Raw genomic sequence first — 24,471 nt, forward strand, 5'->3', positions numbered from 1 at the left:
ATTTGTTTATAAACATATATATTTATTATTACACAATATTGGATATGTTCAACACGTGTTCTTTACTTGGTTGTATTGAACGACTAACTAAATGACACTATGCGCATGCGCATGTACCCTTGAGACCGAAATGAATATAATCATAATAATAAATTATGTGTTACATCGGCGCGCGCAACATCGTCACACGCTAAAAATACACTCTGGTCTGTTTTCCCAAACGCGCCGAAAGAAGTATAACTTCAAAAAACAAACAGAGGAATTGAATGTATGTTAATGCATCGCTTCGTCGCTCAGAAACAACGCTTCAACTACGTAGATCAAATTTGCTTACAAAGAAGCAGCAACAGATGTGGCATTAACCGAAAGTTGTAATTTTATAACATAAGATTTAATAAATAAATTCTCCTATGTTCGCCGGGCCGCCGGGGGTTAAAGGTTGAAGAACACTGGCGTAGACAACTCACGCATGGACATGAAAATAGTTAGTAATGTATTCAATATTGAGTGGGAGTGTAGGAAGGAAGTCGCAAGCGGCGAGTTGCTAGGCGGTGTGGTGTTATCCTCACTTACGATCAGAATGTACACAAAACAAAACAAAACCAAGTGGGGGGGGGGGGGTGACGCAGAAAAGTATGCGGATTTTCGCTGCGGACTTCCAGCCCTTTTAAGCCAGTACCTACATTCGGCACGTGCCTATCGCCCACATACAATTCATTAATTTATCAACGGGCTTTTTTATACTTTTTTGTCCGTGCCCCTAATAATAAACATGTAAAATGGACATCAATGGCGAATGGTGGAGGTAGGCTGCTAAGATCCACCATAAATATTGCACATTAAACTTTGTTAGTCATACGTAATCGTTTTTATTGAAATAAGAGCGGAATGCAGAAACATTTGTCATAACTAAAATTTTCCTTAGCAGATAACACTATGCAGAAACATTGTCCTTAGTTAAGATCATTTCTATTGAAAATAATACCATATTTAAAAACTCTCTTTCCTATAGTTTACGTAAATTATTTTATAATTGTTAAACGATGACAAAAATATGACAACTGCACTTTATAAATGCAATAACTATAAATACATATTAATATTTATTTATAATACTCTTATGTTTCCGTTATAAGTCATTATACGTGATTCCACAGGCACTGCAAGATATTTTTTTAACATGGTAACACTAGCGTCAAGTGTCATTCTATCATCTGGCATCTTGTATTTCTTCGGGCTGGCGTATAAAAGTAAAATAATATTCTGCAAGTACATTCCAAACGAATTAACACTATCAATATCCATATTGAGATACATTGTTAAATGAATTTGAGTGTATGGACTGTTTTATAGACATGCGAATTTATTTTGACAGCAGCTGTCAGTGGTAAATGGTAATACAGAAGGGGGCGTGTTCATAACAAAAGTAGTCAATGGTTAAGGATTCCTTAACTCTATATGTATAGTCTATAGTTAAGTCATGCTTTTCGGCAACTTATCCTTAGGATCGAAATCTTGGATTCTGCATAGGGGTCTAAGACTACAATTTACAAACGGTATTGATAAGTTTTTAAAAATCAATTAAACCATGCCTAAACCAAACCGTAATGGTCTTGGTATATTTTGGGCGATACGACAAAATTGTGCACACTTTTTCATTCATAATTATGTGATTTCGTTGGATTAAGAATACATTACGTACACATATTGTTGGTTAATTTTTTTTAAATTCATTAATCCATGCCTGAACCACACTATAATAGATAAAAAAATTATTCCATCTATAAAATATTCCAAGTTATGTATGATTTAATTGCATAATTTTAGATATTTTACAGATATACAAACATGTATTTTTTTGACTATTATGGCTTGGTTTCGCAGGGTTTAATTGAATTTTAAAAACTAATCGACACCCTCTGTAAATTGTAGTCTTATTTCAATGAAAATAAATACGTATAACTAACAAAGTTTATTTATTTATTTAGTAATTGGCCAATGCGCCATAATACATAATAAATACAAAATTATAAAAATATCTTAATTACAAATAACAGCTTATATAACAAGAAAGTAGAAAAGACAGCATGTGTTTATGTACATATTAAAGAACTTTATGGTGCCATCAAATAAGTTAATCGCACGATACACAGCATCATGAAACATAACATCTGTCCTGCGACGAGGTATCTTGAAGATCGTAGAGTTACGAGTGATATTGGTGGTAACATGAAAATTAATATTTGCCAGTCTATACGGATTGTAAATGAACCCACGAAGAAGTAAAAAGAAATGGTTTAAAAGAGCAGTGTGCTCTATTTATGGCGGATCTTAACATCCCACCTCCACCCTTCGCCACTGTCGCACACTAATAATTGATGAGATATAGCTGACAGAATTTTGCCTAAACGCAGATTAGATTTCTTTTGAATAAAAAACACTACAATAGCATATCATCACAATATAGCATAACGCAATCCAGGACTGACATGGAAATAAGTTTCCGCACACATCCGACATGTTAATAATTCCATCAAGGCGAGTTTCCGCCTCTAGCTAGACCAGTGCTTCTCAAACTTTTTCATACCACGGTCCCCGAAATCAGAAAAAAAGTCCAAGGATCCCAAAAATTTTAGTCTTTTGTGACCGACAGTAGGTTCCTATGTACTATATTTACCATTAATTATTATTATCGGTAATTTTTTACTAAATTGATTGCATATTTTCACATAATACATCAATATCCGGTACAATGTTTGAAATGCTAATTCGCAGGGTTTGCTCCAAAGTCTCCGTTAAAAGACACGACCTGTGTTTATTACAACGTTTTTATTATGTCGTATTCTTGTTTGTCCGGTGGTTGTTTATCCAGTACAAATCTTGCAATCTATTTTTAACTATTTTCCCGACTAGCTAGACATTTTAAACTTTTAGAATATATCAGAACACGATACCAATGCATTCTTTTAATACTTTTAGCCATCTTTAGGTAAAATTGAATTCATTTTCAGTTAAACCTGTTTTGTATGTTAAGTTATTTCGGAAGAAATCCGTAAAAAGTAATACATTATTATTGGTTGCTAGGGGTCTGGGGTCCTAGCAACTAAATTATTAATATATGCGCGCGTTACTATGGAAATTAATATGAAATGTCAAAATGACATCTCAGTATTATATATTTATTCAGTATTTCTATCAAGTACAAATTTTTTCGATCGTTTAAGCTAGTCAAGTCAAGTTTATATGATTTAACAGAGAATTTAAAAACGCTGTATATAAAAAGTCCTTTTTATCTTGTAATTATTTTTTAATACCAGTAATGATGAAAATGCTGTTTCGCATATTATTATGTATGTTGTCGCAAAAGGAATTATGATTAACAATGCTGCCTTTGCGATTGATGGATACTCTTGCTGTCGCCTTATCCAAAATTCTGCATGACTTCGTTCATTAAATTCGACTTCAAAGGGAATTATCAACAATATCAATCAATTCTTCTTGAGCTGCCCACGCAATATGATCATATTATTTTATGGACTTAGCAAATGGTGTTCTTATCCAGTTGTACTTTTGGTAGATACATATTCATTTAAATTTGGGAAATATTTGTTGAAATACTGAAATATTTCGCGGCTCCCTGGCAGGAGCTCCAGGGCCCCCCAGTTTGAGAAGTACTGAGATAGACCCTCGGATCCACGACTCACCCACACCGCTGCACTACACAACATACATAATGACACGTTACAATATGACCTCTACTATATCTGCCCCTACCTCAATGTTGCGTTCGCATGTCCGAAAAGTATCCGAGCCCAATGACTTATATTATGTAGGTCCCAGCTCTGACGCTTCCGTCGAAAATTACAATATTAAATTGAACACGTTAGCAGAATAATTATGAGGTGCTGAGGATTAAACGAGTACACGTGAAATATTATAATTATAAATAAGTTAGGATCAATTTCACATCACTACATACTTTACGGGGCAATGAAATTACGGGTTACGATGATAGTGCTAGTTATTGATTGTTTTTTAATGTTAAATGCTGTAACATGGCCGCGCGGGTTAAGCGTCGGCCTATGCCCTATAGCGTCGTGGGTCCCAGGTTCGAATTCTGGGTCTGGCAAGTACACAATATATTGTTTTTCAATTTTTGTATGAATCAGAGTGTGGACCTAATAGGTTGAGCAAGTGGCTGACATCCATTTCTCGTAAAGACAAAATCTGTTAATACAAACATCCACTCTGTGGAGACTCATATGATCTTATTAGGATCGGACATGGTCGAAAGAAAATTAAAAAAAGTAACATGTTCGTAGTAAATGAATATTTTCTGTTTCGCTCACATTAATTAACGTATTACCTTTATTATTTAAATGTGTGGGTCTATTCTATAGACAAAGCGGCTATCGGTGACTATTGACAGTACGTCGCTGTAGGATTTGTTTGTCGAATAGACCAAATGTCAATGTTCAGGAGACGAAAAACAAATTTCATTATCCTATATTTAAATACATGGAGGTATTTAAATTGTTGTTTTTACATCATATAAATGCTGTTTTCATTACAAAGCAATTTGAAGAAAAGGATGGTTCTGTTCCATTTAGCGATGGTGCCCACAGAACGCGTCGAGCGGGCGAAGTCGGCGTATTCATAACCATAATCACACGTCTCTCGCCGCGCATTACCCTTCACCTATGTAATAAGCGGCCCAAGCAGCACAAAACAATTATTTTTACAGCGTCTCTCATAACAAAGCAATAAAAATATTATATTATTTCGGGGCTTGTAATAAATATTTACGACGACATTATTCAACCAGCGAAATATAATGACACGGAATAAAATAAAACAATGGGTTCTCTGTTATTAAATAATTGCTTTTGGCCCGTCGATCGACGACGCCTCAAGCGGCGTAATTTTGGTAGCCGTATTCAATGAATGGACTTCTTTGTATTTTCATTAAATAGTATCGCCGAGAAGCGAAAAACGGTGACTCATGCGGCAGGCGGCGCGCAAGGCATCGTTAAGTCCAGTGGGCGCTGGCGTATTTGATTACGTTGTATTTTTGATGATTTACGCGCCACTTGTAGAAATTTTGCGCGAGCGCCGCACTCGCTGCGTCAATGGGCTTTATGCCTTAGCGATGGTGCCCACAGAACGCGTCGGGCGCGCGAAGTCCGCGTATGCAGTGTTTATTCATAACCATAATCACACGTCTCTCGCCGCGCATTACCCTTCACCTATGTAGTAAGCGGCCCAAGCAGCACAAAATAAATATTATTACAGCGCCTCTCATAACAAAGCAATAAAAATATTATATTATTTCGGGTCTTGTAATTAAAATTTACGATGACATTATTCAACCAGCGATAAACTGAACACGCAATAAAATAAAACAATGACTTCTCTGTAATTAAATAATTGCTTTCCGCCCGTCGATCGACGATGCCTCGCGCAGCGTGTTTTTGCTCGCTGTGTTCAATGAATGGACTCATTGTATTTTCTTTCATTCGTATCGCCGAGAAGCGGTGATTCGCGAAAAAACGATGATTCATGCGGCGCGCGCGTATAATGCGTCGCCATATCCAGTGGGCGCTGGCGTATTTGATTACGTTGTATTTTCAATGATTTATGCGCCACTTGTAGAAATTTTGCGCGAGTGCGGCGCCCGACGCGTTCTGTGGGCACCATCGCTTAGATACAAAAAATCATTTTGCATTAAAAGGTTGATTTCGACAAAAATGGATATTCGAAAAACCAATCCTGTAGCAACGAGTAGTTTACGTATGTATTGAGGCGGTTAATTGTTACAATAAGTTAACCGTCTCTAAATAAACTGTCAAAAAGTGGAATGTTTTAACAGCCCCTGGCTTGGCTGCAGTGTTGCCATGTCTACTGAAATTTCAGTAGATCAACTGATATTTTTTGCCAATATACTGAATTTTTGATTTTTTTTCGAAATTCAAGAAATCTACTGATATTTGTTTCTCCATAATTGTAAATTAACTGAGGATTCTTTTAATAATAAACTTGAAATGATTTACGCATGACCTTTTTTGATGTTATACACTTCTAAATTGACATAAAAAGCTTTGTAACTCTACCCAAGAGCGCCATTTTACCCATTAATATCATCATTGTTTACAATAAATTAATATTATTAGTTATTGTTATTCTTATTAGTTTTAAATCATATCTAATAAACCACATTTTTCAATTGAATTTTTCTGAATTTTTTGTCAAAATCTAGTGAAATTTTAAATTTTGACTTGGCAACACTGCTTGGCTGTGTTAACTTTTAGAGCGAGATTAAAGACAGTTTAGACGACTAACTTATTGTAACAATTATAATACTTACATAACCTAAATACATAAATATGACAAACTACCGGCGATAGCCGCCTTGTATATAGAAGAGACACAATGAAACAATTAAATTAAACAGTTTACCATATTGCACTCGAAGTATGAAAATCGATAAGTTTTGCTGGAGAACTGACATCTCAATGTATTACAATCTTGCAAGGTTATATATTTTTGATTCTTGTCTATTTAGTAGAAGCCAGCGGCAAACAAATTTTGAAAATAGCCGGAATTTTGCTAAAATTGCCGCTGTTCCGTTCCCACCTAGCTTCTAGTAAACAGACATGTACCACATTTTTACCGAATACCGGTACCGGTTTTCAATGTGAAATACTGGTATTGATATTTTCATTCGGTATTGCAACCCCGATGCGCCAACCCTGCGCGACAAACAACTTATGCCAAACTAAAATTATTAAGATACGCTGGGTAAATTGGGTTTAGTACCATGTTTTTATTAGCTCGTACTCTTGTTTGTCCCGTACAGAATTTTTCTTGTTTGTCCAAGATTTTTAACTAACTTCCCGACTAGCTAGACATTTGAAACTTTTAGAATATATCAGAACACGATGCCAATGCATTTTTTAAATACTTTTAGCCATCTTTGAGTACAATTGAATTCATTTTCAGTAAATTCTGTTTTGTATGCAAGTTATTTCGACACCATTATTGGTTGCTAGGGCTCTGGGGTCCTAGCAACTACATTATTAATATAAACGTGCGTTACTATGGAAATCAATATGACATGTCAAAATGACATTTCAGTATTATTTTCTATCAAGTACAATTTTTTTTGATCGTTTAAGCTAGACAAATCAAGTTTATACGATTCAACAGAAAATTTAAAAACGTGGTAGGTATATAAAAAGTTCTTTTTATCTTGTACCTAATATTTTTTATAATACCTTGAAATAATATAAATAGCAAAATACTTAATTAGGTACAAACATAATTGGAATGTTTCTTATAATATCTGCACATACAAAGGGGTAGTTAGGTACTACCATTAAAATAACTTAATTAGAAAAACTTATTTCAAGACAACTCCACTCAGAATTAAACCAATTTCGGGGTTTAACTATTCGCAAACAAAATAGGTGTTGAATAGTTTGAACCTATATTTATAGACCTCTAGTTTCGCAAAATCCAATTATAAACAGCTGTGTAGAGTTTAAACTATAAATAGATGAAATCAAATGAATGTTATCTTCGCGTTCTATTCTATCAAAGTTGTGTGGTAGAATTTGTAGCCATATATATTATATAATTCTGTAAAGTGTCAACCATTGTAAACACTGTTTCCAAGCGATATTTTTTCGCCAATTTTGATGTTTCGTTATTATATGACATATACATTTTTGTGATTGTTAATCTATATTGTATCGGACCGTATCTTGGCTGCCAAGTGCTAAATAAAATAGGTAAGTACCACTTAGTGCTAAATAGAATGTACGTTTACGAAGGAGAAGTTTCCAAAATAAACCCGTCTCATCTGCGTTGTACTACAGCGGACTACTGAGTTTGACAATCGAATACCGGCGAACTATAGAGCTTGATATTGTGCTTTCAACTAGTAAAAATAACGGCGGATTACTGAGAGTGTACTGTAAACTGTACCAGCCATCGAATTGTAATATTGTATGAACCGGAGTGCTCGATAATTTTACAAAAATATTAACATAGTTGTCTAATTGTATTTGTATTTTATAAAAAAAGTGTGTTAGATTTTTTTGCATATCTAGCTCGTACGGTCAAATTAATATGTTCAAGACACGGAGCGATAATTTTGGGGATTTTACGAACCAGAACGGCGCTCCGGTGCGCTCCGGTCCATTTCGAGCCCTGAACTGTACCTATGCCAAGTTTGGTGCTCTCTTAGCGGCGGATATGCTAAGAACTCCTGAAACCTTCACTGCAAATCGCGATGTCACCTGCCGAAACTGGTTCAAAGTAAAAGTCACGAATGGCCACCAGCGCTGACGGTAAATTTAGAAGCGGCCGAGGATCGATACCACGTTATCGACCGGAATGAAAGGGGAAGAAAGTTGACCCAAGAGTCGAGACGGTGTTTAAAAAAAATGTAATTTTGTATATCAATATAACGTATGGCCGGAAAACGAAAGTGGCACTGGGACCTTCGCCACATACATAATATTAATATTTCAAACAATACAAACGACAATCATGTTCTAGGAAGCCGCCGAAGTAAAACTGAGTCAGGGACGCGATATTTATGTTTCTTCATTTACGAGCGATTACGGATTCTTGAACATGAATAATTTTACAGGAAATGTTACTTACTGTTTCAGATCGGAAAGGATAAGAAAACATCAGGATTCGTTAACATTTTTCAAATGTGACCCAGATTATGGTAATAATTGTTTTGTTTTTGAGATCAAAGAATAAATTCAGTATGCGAGAGGTAAACTACGATAAGTCCGAATTTCAATTAAAAAAAATTTGTCCTCTATAACAACAGTGCTCCGCAACCGGTGTGCCGTGGCACACTGATGTGCCGCGAGACGATGCTAGGTGTGCCGCGGAGTATTGGTTCCAAAAAAAAAAACACAAATAATTTTGTATATTGTACAATGCCGAAATTCTATAGAAGCGCTTATGCTATTTTCTGGATTTTGGTTAATAAAGAATATCCTCGTATTTCTGACAAGGCTACTAAACTAAGGCTAAAAACTTTTACGTTCAATGAAACAAGCTCAGGTATCATACTAATTAGTTATTTTATTGATAATACAATACATGGGAATATGTACATTTGGTTCATCGTCGTGTGTTATGTATATATATATATATATATATATTTAATTATTTATCAAATAAGTAATATAATTTTGGTGCATGTCCCCCACGAGGTGGGGGCTATAGCCTGGGGGCCCAAGCTCAGGGGGGCAGCGTGGCAGGTTAAGCAGATAATTGAGATAAACACAAATTACAAATTTACTCTAATATAAAAAAAGTGATTTCTTTTACTGGCATTTATATTATAACACATACGGCTTTGGAGTTAAGTGACGTATGTTAAAAGAGCCCTACTGATATTAAACCTGCGAAAATCACTACTTTGGCTCTCCTGTAAAGTTGTCAATATGGGACTTATCGTAGTTTACCTCTCGCAAATAGAATTAATAAACTAACACAAAATACATTAAGTACCTATACAATTATATTATAGTAGGTAACAGCATTGAATATTATTATCCGATACCTACATAATTATATATTTATTGTACAGAAGAATCGGATTCACCGTCGAACGGAATGATCATAATTATTATACGCACGCGACGCGTAAAAAATATATGTATTACGTATTGTTGTATGGTGCGTAGGGATTCCAATCCCGGGATCCCGAGCTATTTTCGATGCCTATGAATCCCGGGATTGATAAACATAATCCCGAAACATTCGGGATTGATTATTTTATCAATTTTTATGTAAAATAAAATAAAAACGAAAATATAACAGAAGGAATACTTCTAATAACAATTAACTACATTAGAAATAAACTGAGTTTGAATGAAGTTTGATTTATTATACCCATATCGTGTAAGTTGTCGATTCATTTTATTTTTTCACATGAATTAATAAAAATGAGAAAGATTGGGGAAAAAAAATCCTTCGCACTTTTAACAAAGTAATTCCACCATGATCTCATACGTTTTACGGCACTTTCATATTTGGCTGACTAATTAGATTTATGAAACGGAAAGGCCATAAGTACACCATAATTAGCTGTTTTATTACTATTTTAAGTCTCGCTAACCCATTCATTAAGTCTTTACTATCAGAAACAGCAATCTCATATTAAAGCACATTATTATTTATATTACAATATTATTTACTCAATTAAACTTATGTATTTCCAAGATTGAACGTATACGATATTAACAATAAATGTCTTAACTAGTATAACTTATACTAGATTTATTTTTTTATCAATGTTATTTGTAAATATAAAATTTTTATATTGACAATGGAAAACAATGCCAATCCCGGGATTGTCAAATTGTAATCCCGAAATCCTGGGATCAGAATTTTGGCTCGGGATTGGATTCCCTAATGGTGCGGCGGTATACCGAAAGGATTTGATTGAGATGCGTCAAAATTAATAAGTGACACTCAATTTGCCGTCATAATTGAACTGAAGATAGTGATATCTCCCGTTAAAGACCTGGCAGAAAAAAATGGGATGCCTCCACCAAAGACAGGCAAGCAGGCACACATATATTTTTTTTCCAAATATCAAATGGCGAATGGAGATAACCGCTTTGACTCCAGATCATCACACCAGACAATTCTTGACTGGACATGGTGGCTTCACTGGCAGGCTCTTTGAGCTTGGTCTTGTTACCCGTTCAACATGTCCATGTAGCTGAGAAATACAAGATGCAAATCACATCCTCTGGGAATGTCCTAAAATTTGTACGGAAAGGGAAGAGCTGCTCAAGTACCGACTTCTGACTAACAGCTGGTTGAACCGTCAACCAGCTGTTGGGCCTACCGGACCTTCCGACCTGGTCGCCACAAAGGCCAATTTTATTGCATTTAGAAAATTTGCGGCGTCATATTGCCAACGTGAAGATCTCTTCACTTAGAATGTTCGGCAGTTTTGTATTAGCGTTAATTTGTTACTTACTACATTTTTTTAATATTGCCTCTACGTGGTTATCTCTCCCAAACATCTAAACCTTAAAGTGATACATCAGTGAAACGGCAAATAATTTTCAACTATAGGCGCGACGAAATTTTGGACTCGCTCGCATTCTGAGAGAGAACGTCAAGCTGGAAACACGTCACTTTGTTTCGTGGTGGCGACGGGCGTGTTGATTCGTAAATCGTGTAAAGATGACTAAAAACGTTACCCATTTACTTTAAAAAGAAAACATGTCAATGAATATATTATTATTGTTACTAATAGAACATACGTTAAAGTGCCCACCACCACCCGTCATATATGCACAACCGTGGATATGCACGGCCGCTTTCTATGACGCTTTAAACGTGTCTGAAAGAAGTGATTTTAAGTGCTCATTCCGTCCCGAGACGGAGCCGCACGGGACTGATGCTGCAACCATGCACCGTAGTGCTTAAAGAAGAAAGTTAAGAAAGAAAATGTTTGTTTTTGGACTGGCTCTGCTGTCCGCTGACGTTAAGCGCTTTGTGTACCCGCATACTGAGTGTCACGAATTGAAATGGATGAGTCTAAACAATAAACAGAACATAAAATTGACGTATGTTGGATTTATATGACAAATTATAATTCGTTTGGCATGTGTCATTTGCACCCGCGATCCGCAATCCGCACATCGCCTAGCCACGATCTTTTTAGACCGTGCCTCAATTGAGGTACAACCTTAACAGTCATGTAAATGCAGTCAATGCATATTTGGGTGCATGGCGACCTTAGCGCCGAGCTACACCAGGCGACTCTGGTCTCGAGACCAGTCGCCGAGACCAGACCGATGTATGCAGTTATATGGACCATGCCACATCGGTTCGGCCAGTAGTCGCGCAAGCAATAAAGTCGGGCGATCAATAAAACCCGTTCTTGCGCTCGGTCTGGTCTCGCGGTCTCTCCGACCGGTAGCGATGTATGAAAACATATATTGAGTATACAAACGTATTGAGTGCTGCCACGCTGGGCGATCAGTCGCGAGCAGCCACGCCGCGGAGAGGACGTATTTTTTGCATAACTTCCGTGTACATTCATTATCAGCCATGGCGTTCGACACGGATATGTTCATTATAGAGATACAAAACCGACCTTCAATATGGGACTCTTCATCAAGCGCATATTCAAATCGCGATATAAAAATGAAGAGTTGGGAGGAAATTGTGGAAATGTTTGGGGGAGCAGAGCTCGATATTGGAGAGAAAAAAGAAATGGGTAAGTATTTTTATAAGTACATATTTAATGAATACATATATTTTGCCATGGAAGTACATTTTCATTTACAGTAGTCAGCAAACACATATCGAGTCGAAAGCGCAGTTCGTCCTCCTCTGGTTAAATCCCTGCCACCGTCTATTTCACTTTCAAACCCTACTATTTGCAGCATAGACTATAGATACATCTAGACGCCACCCGTTGCATCGCTAAAGCCTCAATTACATTGAGCTTCTTTACGAGCTGTTTATTGGCGAATTTACAATCTGCCTGTAAAGTCGCCCAGTGTAATCATCGAATAAGCTAATAAGCAGGTTGTAAACACGCTACCGAGAAAAGTTGAAAGCCGGTCAACTTTATACGCTACACGCCGGCGTGTGGGTCTACTGCGTCTGCGCAGTAGAGCGCAGTACCAACCTCCCGGTAAAAAACGAACTACGTTCTGTCAAAATAGTCACTGGCTTGTGGCTTCTCAGCGAATGGAAAGTTTTGTGTGTAATCATCAAATCGCAGTAGCTGAATCGCCCGCTTTCAAATTGGCCAATAAACAGCTCGTAAAGAAGCTCAATGTAATTGAGGCTTAAATGAAGCCGCGTGCCGTGCGTTTGGTTTGTGGGCGAGCGAACGCATTCGTCTACAAATGTTCGAGACCATAGACAATTTCGCTAGTGCTCGCCCAAAGTGCTCGCACTAGACGCTCAGAATTAAAATATAATTTTCTATTTCTTTACGTTATATAGTATTTTTAAGCGGTCAAAATGCAACCATTAGATAAAGATATTCATAATTTAAGTTATTTTAAAGAAACACTAGGTCACAGATATTAAAATATATAATAATATACAAATAAATTATCACGAACATGTATCAACTTACCTCTGAAACGTAATACCATCTTCTTGCTTATCAGTACGGCTACCATATTTTAATACAACACACAGACCATCTTTATCAATATTTACCACTGACTATGTTTAACACAAAAAATAGCAATTTTAGCAACACGAGCTCGCAAGTTATCGACGTTAAGTGAAACGATTCGCCACGATTTTCCGGCGACACTTTTGGAAACTAACTCACACATATGTAGACCATTTATCTTACTCTAGCGCGTGTCGCAGAGATTATAAGGGTGCCGAATACTTTCTCACTCGCACTCATGCATCGTATTTGTTCAGGCCTTGGATACATTTGCAGAGTATCATCGTAGGAATATCCATCTCGAGGACGTACAAAGTTATGCAAAATGCAACAAGCTTTGACAATACTTTTTGCTAAATCTATGTATAAATTCAATGGTCTGTGAAATATTCTCCACTTATTCGATAAGATACCGAATGAACATTCTATATATCGTCGAGCTCTAGATTGTCTATTGTTGAATATATTTTTTTACTTCAACTGAGATTGTTCCCTCCGTATGGACACGCATAAGATTTACATGTAAACCGAACGCTTCATCACCTACGAATGCATACGGGAAAAGAATGGGGTTACTTTCTGAAATGCTCGTGGGTTCAGGGATATTCAACGACCCACTTATTTATGAGTTTAGTATAAAATGAAATATCTTTTAAAATAGCCGAGTCGTTAGATGTTCCATATACACCTACGTCGACATAAATGAAGTTATAATTCGCATCACAAACAGCAAGCAAGACGATAGAAATGTAATGTTTATAGTTATAATAATACAGTGTTCCAGAATCCATGGGCTTAATGCTTTCTTATATGCTTTCCGTCCACTGCACCAATGCAATGAGGAAAGTTGGCATGTCTTTCGAATCCAAGTGCTATTTGTTTCCATTCATTTTCATTCGCTGGTAATACTAAGCATGATCCTAGATTCCGACATATCGCTGCACCATTGATATACTGGATGAATCATATGCTTCTTAAAATGGCGCCCGATTTTCAACGACTCGGCCAGTGTTAAAACTAACTGTTTTAATATCAGCGGACTTAACTCGATATAAGTTCACTTAACACAATCGCTGCGGACCTTTTAATTACTTTTTAATGACCGTATTTAAATAACATGTTAATTGGATCGATCGGCCGCTTAACGCGGACACGGCAGCCGTGTCATCCGCGTCGAATGAGTTAATATTTGTCTCGAAAACGACCTGGCAATAATTATGAGTAATCTAGCTTGCATCTTACTCTAACTAATAGTCAGCGCATGACGACTTGCTCTGTCCGCTCAGACATGAATTTTTGGTAGCTTGCAAGCTTTGGGTTGCAGACACCCTTAGGGTCACTATTCCAAGAACGCAAATTTAGTTTTACAGCCAGGGCAATACGGGTGAAATTCGGGAATCCATGTTAACGGTCTTAACGCATTATACCTACAAGAAAATATTATAAGACGATATTCGTAATATCTTCTTTTGTGGTACATTTTTAAAATGACACGTGTATGGGAACTCCTCATCTAGTAGTATATCAATGCGCTGCACACACATCTCTGATTATTGTAGCTATTGTCGAGCGTCCGAATCGATAGTAGTAATGGATTTCCATGAACAAACATCCATTTCCGAGATACCTGTATATAACAATATTTTATCGTTTCAGGTTTGTCACTACGGACAAAATGGAGAGGTTTGAGGACGTGCTACACTCGAGAAATAAGAAGATTAAAAAAAACGAAGTCCGGCTACGGATCTGATCGGAAAAGCGAGTACATATACTTCAAGCAATTGCAATTTCTACAAAAAGTTACGGCTATCAGGGAAACCCCAGAACAAAGCAACGATGGGGAGATGGAGGAGGGTGTGGGTGAGGGTGAAATATTACCAGATCGATCGGGAAAAAAACCTACTAATAAGAGGAAGTCATCCACGCCTATCGAAAATGTAAACGATCCATTAATTTTAACTATAGATTCTCGTGAGCGTCAGCAGCGAGAAGAATCAGACGATGACCGTATGTTCCTACTTTCTCTTGTTAATACACTAAAAAGTGTACCTGCAGAGAGAAAACTGACCACAAAAATCAAACTCTTGTCGGTTTTAAATGAAGCTACAGATAAGAGTAATTATGATGCCTACAGCAACTACGGCAAAAACTATCGCTCTGGGTATTCAACACAACGTGTGGCAAGCCAAAAACCCTCCAATGGGCCCTCAACATCCCATGACTATCAACATACTCAACCATGCGTGCCTCTGATCGATTCTCTTAGCACTTCAGTCGCGTCTCCAACGGATTCATATGTATCAAACGATTCAGACAGTGTGATAGATATGTACTCGTATAATACCTAGCAGATATATCATAGTTCGAGGGTATACTGACAGAAAGCATTAACTCATTAAAACAAGTTCTGAGATAATCGCAAAAAGGATTTTAATTTTTTTTTCAAAGCGTTCTCTCACGTAGATTTTTTTATGATTTAAAAACATTTTTTCTACATTATAAAGACTAACCTCTATGGCAAACACAATATACGACATGTTACAAGTCCTGTATTTTGTATACGCAGAACGCATTAGGTCATTATCATGCTTTCTATCAGAATAAAAAAATAACAATATGATTTAATAATATTTCTATTTTCTCACCACTATATCCTATGCCTTTGTGCGTTTTAACAGGACGTAGAGCGTAAAATTGTATACATTTTGGCATTTAAAACAGAAAAACAGCAAAAACTGAAAAAATGCGTTATGTCAGTATACCCTCGACTGTCTGTATTGTTGAATAAAACATACTTTTATATTATATTTTTTTGAATAAATCATACCTCCTAATCTTTATCTGGGAACTTATTTTATTTTGGGAATTTTATTATGAGAACCGCTGGTTTGCTATAGTCTACTATATAATCTAAATAATTATACATAGTAGAATAACAATCGCTGGAACAAAATATATGAGATGAATTTAGAAAAAAATATCTTTTTATAAAATCTTGAGAACCACTGATTTTATTTTACAATATTTTACTATCCAACCAAAATAAGAATAGTATAATAATAATAATAATAATTGTAAAAAAATAAATTTATTATGCAATCAAAATAATTATAATAGGTGTAAAATTATTTAGAAAAAAAAACGTTTTATGAAATGTTGAGAACGACTGAATTTATTTGACTATAATTCACTATCCAAGTAGTAATAGTTTTATAAAATGTTGAAAACAATTGACCTAGCTTTTACTATACTGTGATGTCGCGACACTGGTTGGGAAACACTGCTATAATGTATTGTGTAATAAAAATAGTAATAGTACTTACATAATAAAAAAAATATTCTAAAAACTTATAAATTAACCCAAAAAAAATTAGTGAATAAGTGTATGCTAAATAATTAACTCTTATCTTTGTCAATAATAAATATCCTTAAGGGCGGACGTGCTCAGCGTGGGTCAAAATGGAGCTTTTTTCTATTTTCAAAGCATGATCCTGGACATACCTTAACTGTTATAGATAATCTATTTATATAATTTTGAACGCGTGTTCGCGTGTTTGAACATGTACCGTTTAAAAAAAATAAAAATAAATTCGGTTAGGTACATGTTCAAACACGCGCGTTAACATAATTTTACTCCCTTCTTTAATTATAGTTTGTCAATTTATGGCTACGGCCGTATGTTGTAGCTTAACCACTGGGGAATGCCAAAAGAAATGGCGTATTTCAAAAAAACACTACCTTATTCTTAGGTCAATAATTATTATAAAGCAATCATTATTCGTAGGATGTTTATCACACTTGAATGGTAGCTTATAACATAGCTTATAATGAGTATCTTTAGAATTATCTTCAAATGTGTTAATCTTGCCTATTTTTTTGAATAATAAAATGCCTAATTCTTGTCAAATTTGGGATCACAGAGATTATCAATATAATTTTTTATCGTAAATATTTCACTATAATAATGTCGACATAAATTATACTGATGGTTTTATAAATGCGTTTAAAAATTAATAAACGTAAAAAATCTTAACACCACTGCACATTTATGTACTGAAATATGACTATATTCTAAAACATTAGAGCGAGCGGTTTAAAAGAATACTATTTTATGTAATAAAAATATTTTATGTAGTCAAATGTTTAAAATAAATATAACGGATAACAAGGCTTCAAAATTATATAAATAGATTATCTACAACGTTTAAGGTTTGTCCCGGATCATGCTTTGAAAATAGAAAAAAAGCTCCATTTTGACCCACGCTGAGCACGTCCGCCCTTAACATCAAGATTGATATCAAAGATGTACAACAAAAGTGCATTATTTCTATTGAAAACCGTAAAAAATCTTAGTATCACGGAATAAGCTCGGTTTACTCTACAGATTAAAAGTTAATTAAAAATCTAGTTACCTACCTTAACGTAACAAACAGATTTTCTTCGGGACGTATAGACTTCCGTAGGATAGTGTCTTGTTTGGTTAGGTTAGGTTCTTGCACAGAGTCAATAATTCATCAAATTATGATATCGATATTCTTACGTAGTTGAAGAATTTGCCAGGGTATTTTCTTAAGTCATCATACAACGTGATAAACACTCCAGACAGAAAGCGAGCTGCGACGAAAGGATGAGACAAGATCCTTTTTCTCTTCTTCTTTTCCAAGAATCTTTTATGCCGCAAATACAACACGAGTGCAACCTCTTCGACGTCCATCTTGAAAGTGAGCGGATTATTGGCTGCAGTGTTGCCACCTTTTCAAAGTGGAATTATAGTACAGAGCCTCCGAAATTATAGTATTTGGGGAAAAAATATGGTATTAAATAACATTTTTTTTGATCGTTTAAGTCAAGTTTATATGATTCAACAGAAATTTTAAAAACGTTGCATATAAAAAGTTCTTTCTATCTTGTAATTATTTAAAAACTAACGAATATCATCTATAAAATGACTCTTAGTTCAATAAAAACAAATACGTATGACTAACAAAGTCTAATGTGCACTATTTATGGCAGATGTTAACAGCCCACCTCCACCTTTCGCTACTGTTCTATTGTAATAGTTAAAATTTATTGGCTTTCGTAGGGTTTAATTGAATTTTAAAAACTAACTAACACCATCTTTAAATAAATTTTAGTCTTATTTCAATAAAAACAGACACGTATGACTGACAAAGTTTAGAGTGCACCATTTATGGCGGATTTTAACAGCCTATCTCCACCCTTCGCCACTGCAATATAACAGTTTTGATAACGCCTGAATTTGCATACGATTTATTATTATCATTTTATGGTTGTTAGAATTAATTTATATTACTAAACGGTTAAATAATAAAAATAACCTTGGACATCGGACAAAAACCAATTATTAATTTTGCAGTCAATTGAGCAGGCGAATGATTCGAGTGCCAGTTACATACGACAAAAGGCTGAACAATCAACAGCTGATCATCGAGTGTGGCCAATTTTACAAGTTTAATCAGAAATATTTCGTCGCGCTCCAGTCAGGGTCTCGCGGCTTGACTAAATCAAATATTATCTCATTCTAATCTATTCATTGGTTACCATTGGTGCCAAGTGCCGCGTTGAACGAGTGGCATAATTTCCGCTTTTGAAACTGCGGCTATATAGCAGGTGTAGATGAACAATCTAACGCTACTTATACACTAATGCGGACACTACTGCAACCAGCATCCGACTATGGAATCCAATACCGAGCCAAATTTTTGATCCCGGGATTTCGGGAATATAATTTGACGATCCCGGGATTGGCATTTTTTCGATAGTTATTATAAAATTTTTATATACTTATCCAAAAAACATTGATAAAAACGGTCAAAAATAAATCTAGTATAATTAAATTTATACTAGTTAAGACATTATTTATTGTTAATATTGTGCACGTTCAATCTTGTAATGGAGAAAATATTGTAATATACATAAAAATGTGAGAGTAAAACAGTTTTGTTTATTTATGAATCTTTCTCATTTTTACCACGTTTTTCTTAGCTCGTATTCTTGTTTGTCCGGTGGTTGTTTTTCCACTACAAATCTTGAAATCGATTTTTAACTAACTTCCCGACTAGCTAGACATTTGAAACTTTTAGAATATATCAGAACACGACGCCAATGCATTCTTTTAATACTTTTAGCCATCTTTAAGTAGAATTGAATTCATTTTCAGTTAATTCTGTTTTGTATGAAAAGTTGTTTCGGAAGAAATCCGTAATCCAATCCACTATTATTGGTTGCTAAGAGGGTGGTCCTAGCAACTAAATTATTAATATATAGGTACGTGCGTTACTATGCAAATCAAAATGAAATGTCAAAATGACATTTCAGTATTTTATATTTGTCAAAATTTACTATTTTCATTGGAGTTTAGTTTTAGAAAATTTAATAATAAAAAAACATCCGGAGCAGCGGAGCACTACAAATTTTCGGTGCTCCGGCTCCGTTCCTACTCCGGATAAAATTCCATTGATCCAGTGCTCCGTGCTCCGCTCATACGACAAGTACAAATATCTAATATTTTTTTTTAAATAAAAAGGACAACTGAGCCGCAGGCGACTTTTTTGCTCTTCGTGAAGTCTTGAGAAAGAATGCCTCTTCACATTTTGTAGGAAAGTACACTATGAACCGGACCATTTCCTGGCGCCCATTGCCGAACAAAGAATTTTCAGTTTTGCAGAAACGTTATGTGTCTATTGTATTAGGATTCTAAGGCTGCGGACACACGGCATTGCAGTCGACGTGCGTAGACGAAGGGTCTTGGTCTTGTTTGAGTCCAATTGCATCCGCTTGGATAAAACAAATCGAATTGATGATTCTAATCGGACGCAATTGGAATCAAATAAGACTCTGCGTCGACGCAAGTCGACTACAATGCCTTGTGTCTGCGCCCTTAGCCGTTATATTGACACATTGAGAGAATACGTTTTAGTAGTTTTGTATACAGCTGTAGTCTATCTATAGATTGGCGTTCTTAAACTTATAATTAGGATTATTATTATGTATTTTTACATGTATAAGCATGTATACATACTGAAATCTGTCGCAAATTTGGCGTAGCCCTGGATGCCAACACAAAAAAAAATGATTGCACGAAAATCTTCAGTAGGTATAATACGATAGACGACGTCAAAAACGTGTCAACCCTGAAGTTTTTGCAAACACGATATCGAAGTTTGCATGGACTGAGTCTGTCTATTTGCAGTGGGGCCTGCGAGAGTGTGCGCGACACACCGACGGGAGCTTCGCCAGTGTGCGTGTGCACTCCGCAAGGTCGCCGGCGGATGACCGAACACATTATTGTCAGACCTATCCGCGACCTCCTTCCTTCCTCGCTGGCATCTCGCCTGACGTAAGACGTGGCCCAAAGCATCGTGTAATATTGTATACTATGCATCGGCCATGTTAGCAAGATGGCGGAGGAAAACAAACAAAAACATTACCTGTGATAGCAAACTCGATTTCTTGAGACGGTAGCAATTGGAAAAAAGATATCAAGATGAGTTCTACGGTCCTAAGCCCGGCCCTGGTGGCCGCACATGAGAACCAATGCGTTTGGTAATTAATTTAATTAAATGGGCTAACGTTAAACATGCGTTATTGGACATGGGTCATGACCAAGTACTTAAAAACCATTTTAATAATACCACGGTTTAAAAAAATTGGTCGAAGTTATACGTTGACCAAGAATCAAGTCAATTCAAAGTATTGTCAAAAATCTCTATAGGTATATATAAAAATCTCGTGTCACGATGTTTGTGGTCGAACTCCTCCGAAATGGCTCGACCGATTTTTATGAATTTTTTTATGTATATTTGTTAGGTATGAGAATAGGTCAACAAGTATATTTCATATCGCTAGGTGATTAGGGTATCTCTATCCAGAAAAATTTTCTTTTATTTTTTTGACAATTTTTTTTTTGTATTTTTTTTATTATTTGGCATAAAAAATACCTATGACCCCAAATTTTAACCCTCCTTCCCCACCCTCCCATTTTGTAATCGCGATTTTATTATTTTTGTATGAACAAATTTAACCGTCGTTCGTATTTCAAACAGAACGAAATTATTTATGTTGTTGAATGACAGATGGCGCTACGTCCGAGAAGAATTCAAGAGAAGCGTCGCGTCATTTTGACATTTCATTCGGCATATCACAACGCAGTGCGTGCAAAATTTTGTACGATTTATTTTATTTTTATCTATTTTTATGTGCGTGTATTACATTGCACAATGCCAGCAAGACGCAAGGGGGCCATTTAGGCCGTCGAACGAATAAAGCAACAAACATGCGAAATAGTAGAGCAGAAAGAACAGACGAACAAATCCAACAATAGAACAAAAACGTGCGTGTAAGCATGTCGCAATTGCGTGCATCTCAATCATAAGAGGCACGAGCTGAACAAAATCAACAACGACAATTGGAACGGAGCCAAGCGCGCCGGTTCGTAGTTAACACACGCAGAGCAAATGACCGACAACGCCAACAAGTACATCGAACATTTACATCCGCTTCGTGCCTTCGTCTCGCATTCGAGTACGAGCCAGATGTTGAATATTCCGCTCATCCGAAAGTGCTGATTGGTGCTATGGACAAAGAATGTCCCCATTGTCATGCGCTCAAATTCAAACATGAGTCAGCCGGGATGTGTTGCGCATCAGAAAAAGTGCAACTACCAGAAATTGAGATACCACCAGAACCATTGAACGGCTTGCTCATCGGCACGGTTCCAGATTCAAACCTGTTCCTGAAGTAAATTCGCACATTCAATTCATGCTTCCAAATGACTTCGTTCGGAGCAACAGAAATAGTTCACAATACTGCGGCAAATGGTCAACAATTCCATTCTACGTTCAAAATCAAAGGCCAAGTATACCACAAAGTAGGCTCATTGCTGCCAATGCCAAACGAACCACATACATTTTTACAAATCTACTTCATGGGCGGTGAGGACATCAATCATGTAGATGCACGTTGCGGCTACAATGGCCTCAATTCGCCTATTTCCAGGCGCATCGTCGGCGAACTGGACGCCCTGTTGAATGAGCACAATGAATTATTGAAAATCTTCAAAGCACACATGCACGAATTGCAAAGTGACAATCACGCTATTGTCATCAATCCTGATAAAACACCAGCTGGAGAGCACGTGCGTCGATTCAATGCACCTGTTGTTGACGACATTGCTGGAATCATGGTTGGCGACCGCATATCGACGCGAGAAATCGTGATTCGAAGAAGAAACAATAATCTGGAGTTCATCGCTGACACACACCGTTCATACGACGCTCTCCAATATCCGCTAATTTTCTGGAAGGGACAAGATGGATATTGCATAAACATTAAACAACGAGATCCTGTCACAGGTAATTCATTCATTATGAACATCATTAGTCATTTTGAATCGAGAAAATGAATGGTTGATGTTTTTTTGTTTTTATCGGCGGTCATCGTCTACAGCGCTCTATACCTCTTTCTGTCATAGATCCCATCCCCACACACTTACGATACATTCGTTATTTTTTATTTAACAACCAAAATATTCACTAGAAATAATTTATATGGCAGAACAACGTTTGCCGGGTCAGCTAGTTTCTTTATAAATTGTCGATTTTCTTACTACTGTATACTGTGCAATCAATCGGTGCGTCCACATATTGATACCGTATCCGGAAATGTGTACGTAAACAGTTCACTGCAGGACACTTATTCGTGCGCCGCAGTACGTGAAAGATGGTTCGTGTAACATAATCAAATGACGAGTTCTTCGTTGAACATTTCACCGTGGAGTATATTTGTACGTATGCTACAACATGTGGCGAATTTTATGAGATGTCTTTACTAGGCTAGGTTAGGTTAGAGTTAATCTAATTGGAACAGTACTATTTGCAAACTATCGCCGCATTTTGTAAGATACGTACAAATGTATTCCACGGTGAAATGTTCAACGAAGAACTCGTCATTTGATAAAATGTTATACGAACTCATGTTTCACGTACTGCGGCGCACAAATAAGTTTCCCACGATGAACTGCATACGTACAACTTACATGTAATCATATTGATACACCCTCCTCACTGGATCCCGCATGTCTTCATTGTGGGCGGGAGCCTGGCTGCCTAGTGCGCGGCCAGCCTTATGCGGTGTGTCTGTTTTGTCGGTTTGTCGGTTTGTCTCGTTAGTGGTTGGGTATAACAAGCTAGGTTTCTCTCAATTATAATTTGGCGAAATGGTCGTCGTAGATTGACATTTTTTTGTTTCCACACACTGGAACGTAGCACCTAGGGGACAGGTATCTCTACTGCTCCAATATTTCGATCTTAAGGATAAGTTGCCGAAAAGGATAACTTAACTATATACTATACTGACTATAGAGTTAAGGAATCCTTAACCATAGACTACTTTTGTTATGAACACGCCCCCTTTTGTATTACCATTTACCCAGCTGCTATCAAAATAAATTCGCGTGTCTATAAAACAGTCCATACATTCAAATTCATTTAACAATTTATCTCAATATTGATGATGTTAATTCGTTTGGCATGTACTTGCAGAATATTATTTTACTTTTTATACGCCGGCCCGCAGAAATACAAGATGCCAGACAGAATGACACTTGACGCTAGTGTTACCATGTTAAAAAAAATATCTTGCGGTGCCTGTGGAATCACTTATAATGACTGATAACGGAAACATAAGAGTATTATAATTAAATAGTAATATGTAGGTATTTATAGTTATTGCATTTATAAAGTGCAGTTGTCATATTTTTGTCATCGTTTAAGGGGGGACATGCTCGTCGAAGGTCAAAATTGAGTTTTTATTGTATATTCAAACCATGATCCTGGACACTCCTTAAACGTTGTAGATGATCTATTTATATACTTTTGAAGCCTTATTATCCTTTATAGTTATTTTAAACATTTGATGACTGCATGAAGTATTTTTGTTACATAAAATAGTATTCTTTTAAACCTCTCGCTCTAATGTTTTAGAATATAGTCATATTTCGGTACATAACTGTGCAGTGGTGTTAAGATTTTTTACATTTATTAATTTTTAAACGCATTTATAAAACCATTAGCATAATTTATTACGAGATAATTTTTGTAAAATATTCACGATAAAAAATTATATTGATAATCTCTGTGATCCCAAATTTGACAAGAATTAGGCATTTTATTATTCAAAAAATCGGCAATATAAACACATTTTAAGATGATTCTAAAGATATTTATTATAAGCTATGTCTTTGACTATTCAAGTGT

At 36.2% G+C, this 24,471-nt stretch overlaps 2 protein-coding genes across 2 annotated transcripts in view; one reads left to right on the top strand and one right to left on the bottom strand.

The window, feature by feature from the left end:
* Positions 1–24,471, bottom strand: part of Osbp (oxysterol binding protein) — a 128,711-nt gene that overhangs the window by 40,289 nt on the left and 63,951 nt on the right. The gene's annotated exons all lie outside the window — the stretch shown is intronic.
* Positions 12,042–16,050, top strand: LOC147069328 (uncharacterized). The gene is made up of 2 exons (XM_085950223.1): positions 12,042–12,274; positions 14,852–16,050. The coding sequence occupies exons 1-2, from the start codon at positions 12,106–12,108 to the stop codon at positions 15,541–15,543; spliced, it is 861 nt and encodes a 286-aa protein (XP_085806349.1). The 5' UTR covers positions 12,042–12,105; the 3' UTR covers positions 15,544–16,050.

Source organism: Rhyacophila brunnea, unplaced genomic scaffold (assembly GCF_057557595.1).
Source record: "Rhyacophila brunnea isolate RB1 unplaced genomic scaffold, BYU_Rbru_1.0 scaffold_23, whole genome shotgun sequence".
NCBI classification, from domain to species: domain Eukaryota; kingdom Metazoa; phylum Arthropoda; class Insecta; order Trichoptera; family Rhyacophilidae; genus Rhyacophila; species Rhyacophila brunnea.

What these genes read in the sequence shown, in the direction of transcription:
- LOC147069328 (XM_085950223.1), top strand. Translation starts at nt 12,106, where the DNA reads ATGGCGTTCGACACGGATATGTTCATTATAGAGATACAAAACCGACCT. An exon ending in TGGAGAGAAAAAAGAAATGG is followed by an intron (nt 12,275 to 14,851) that starts GTAAGTATTTTT and finishes TTATCGTTTCAG; the next exon opens with GTTTGTCACTACGGACAAAA.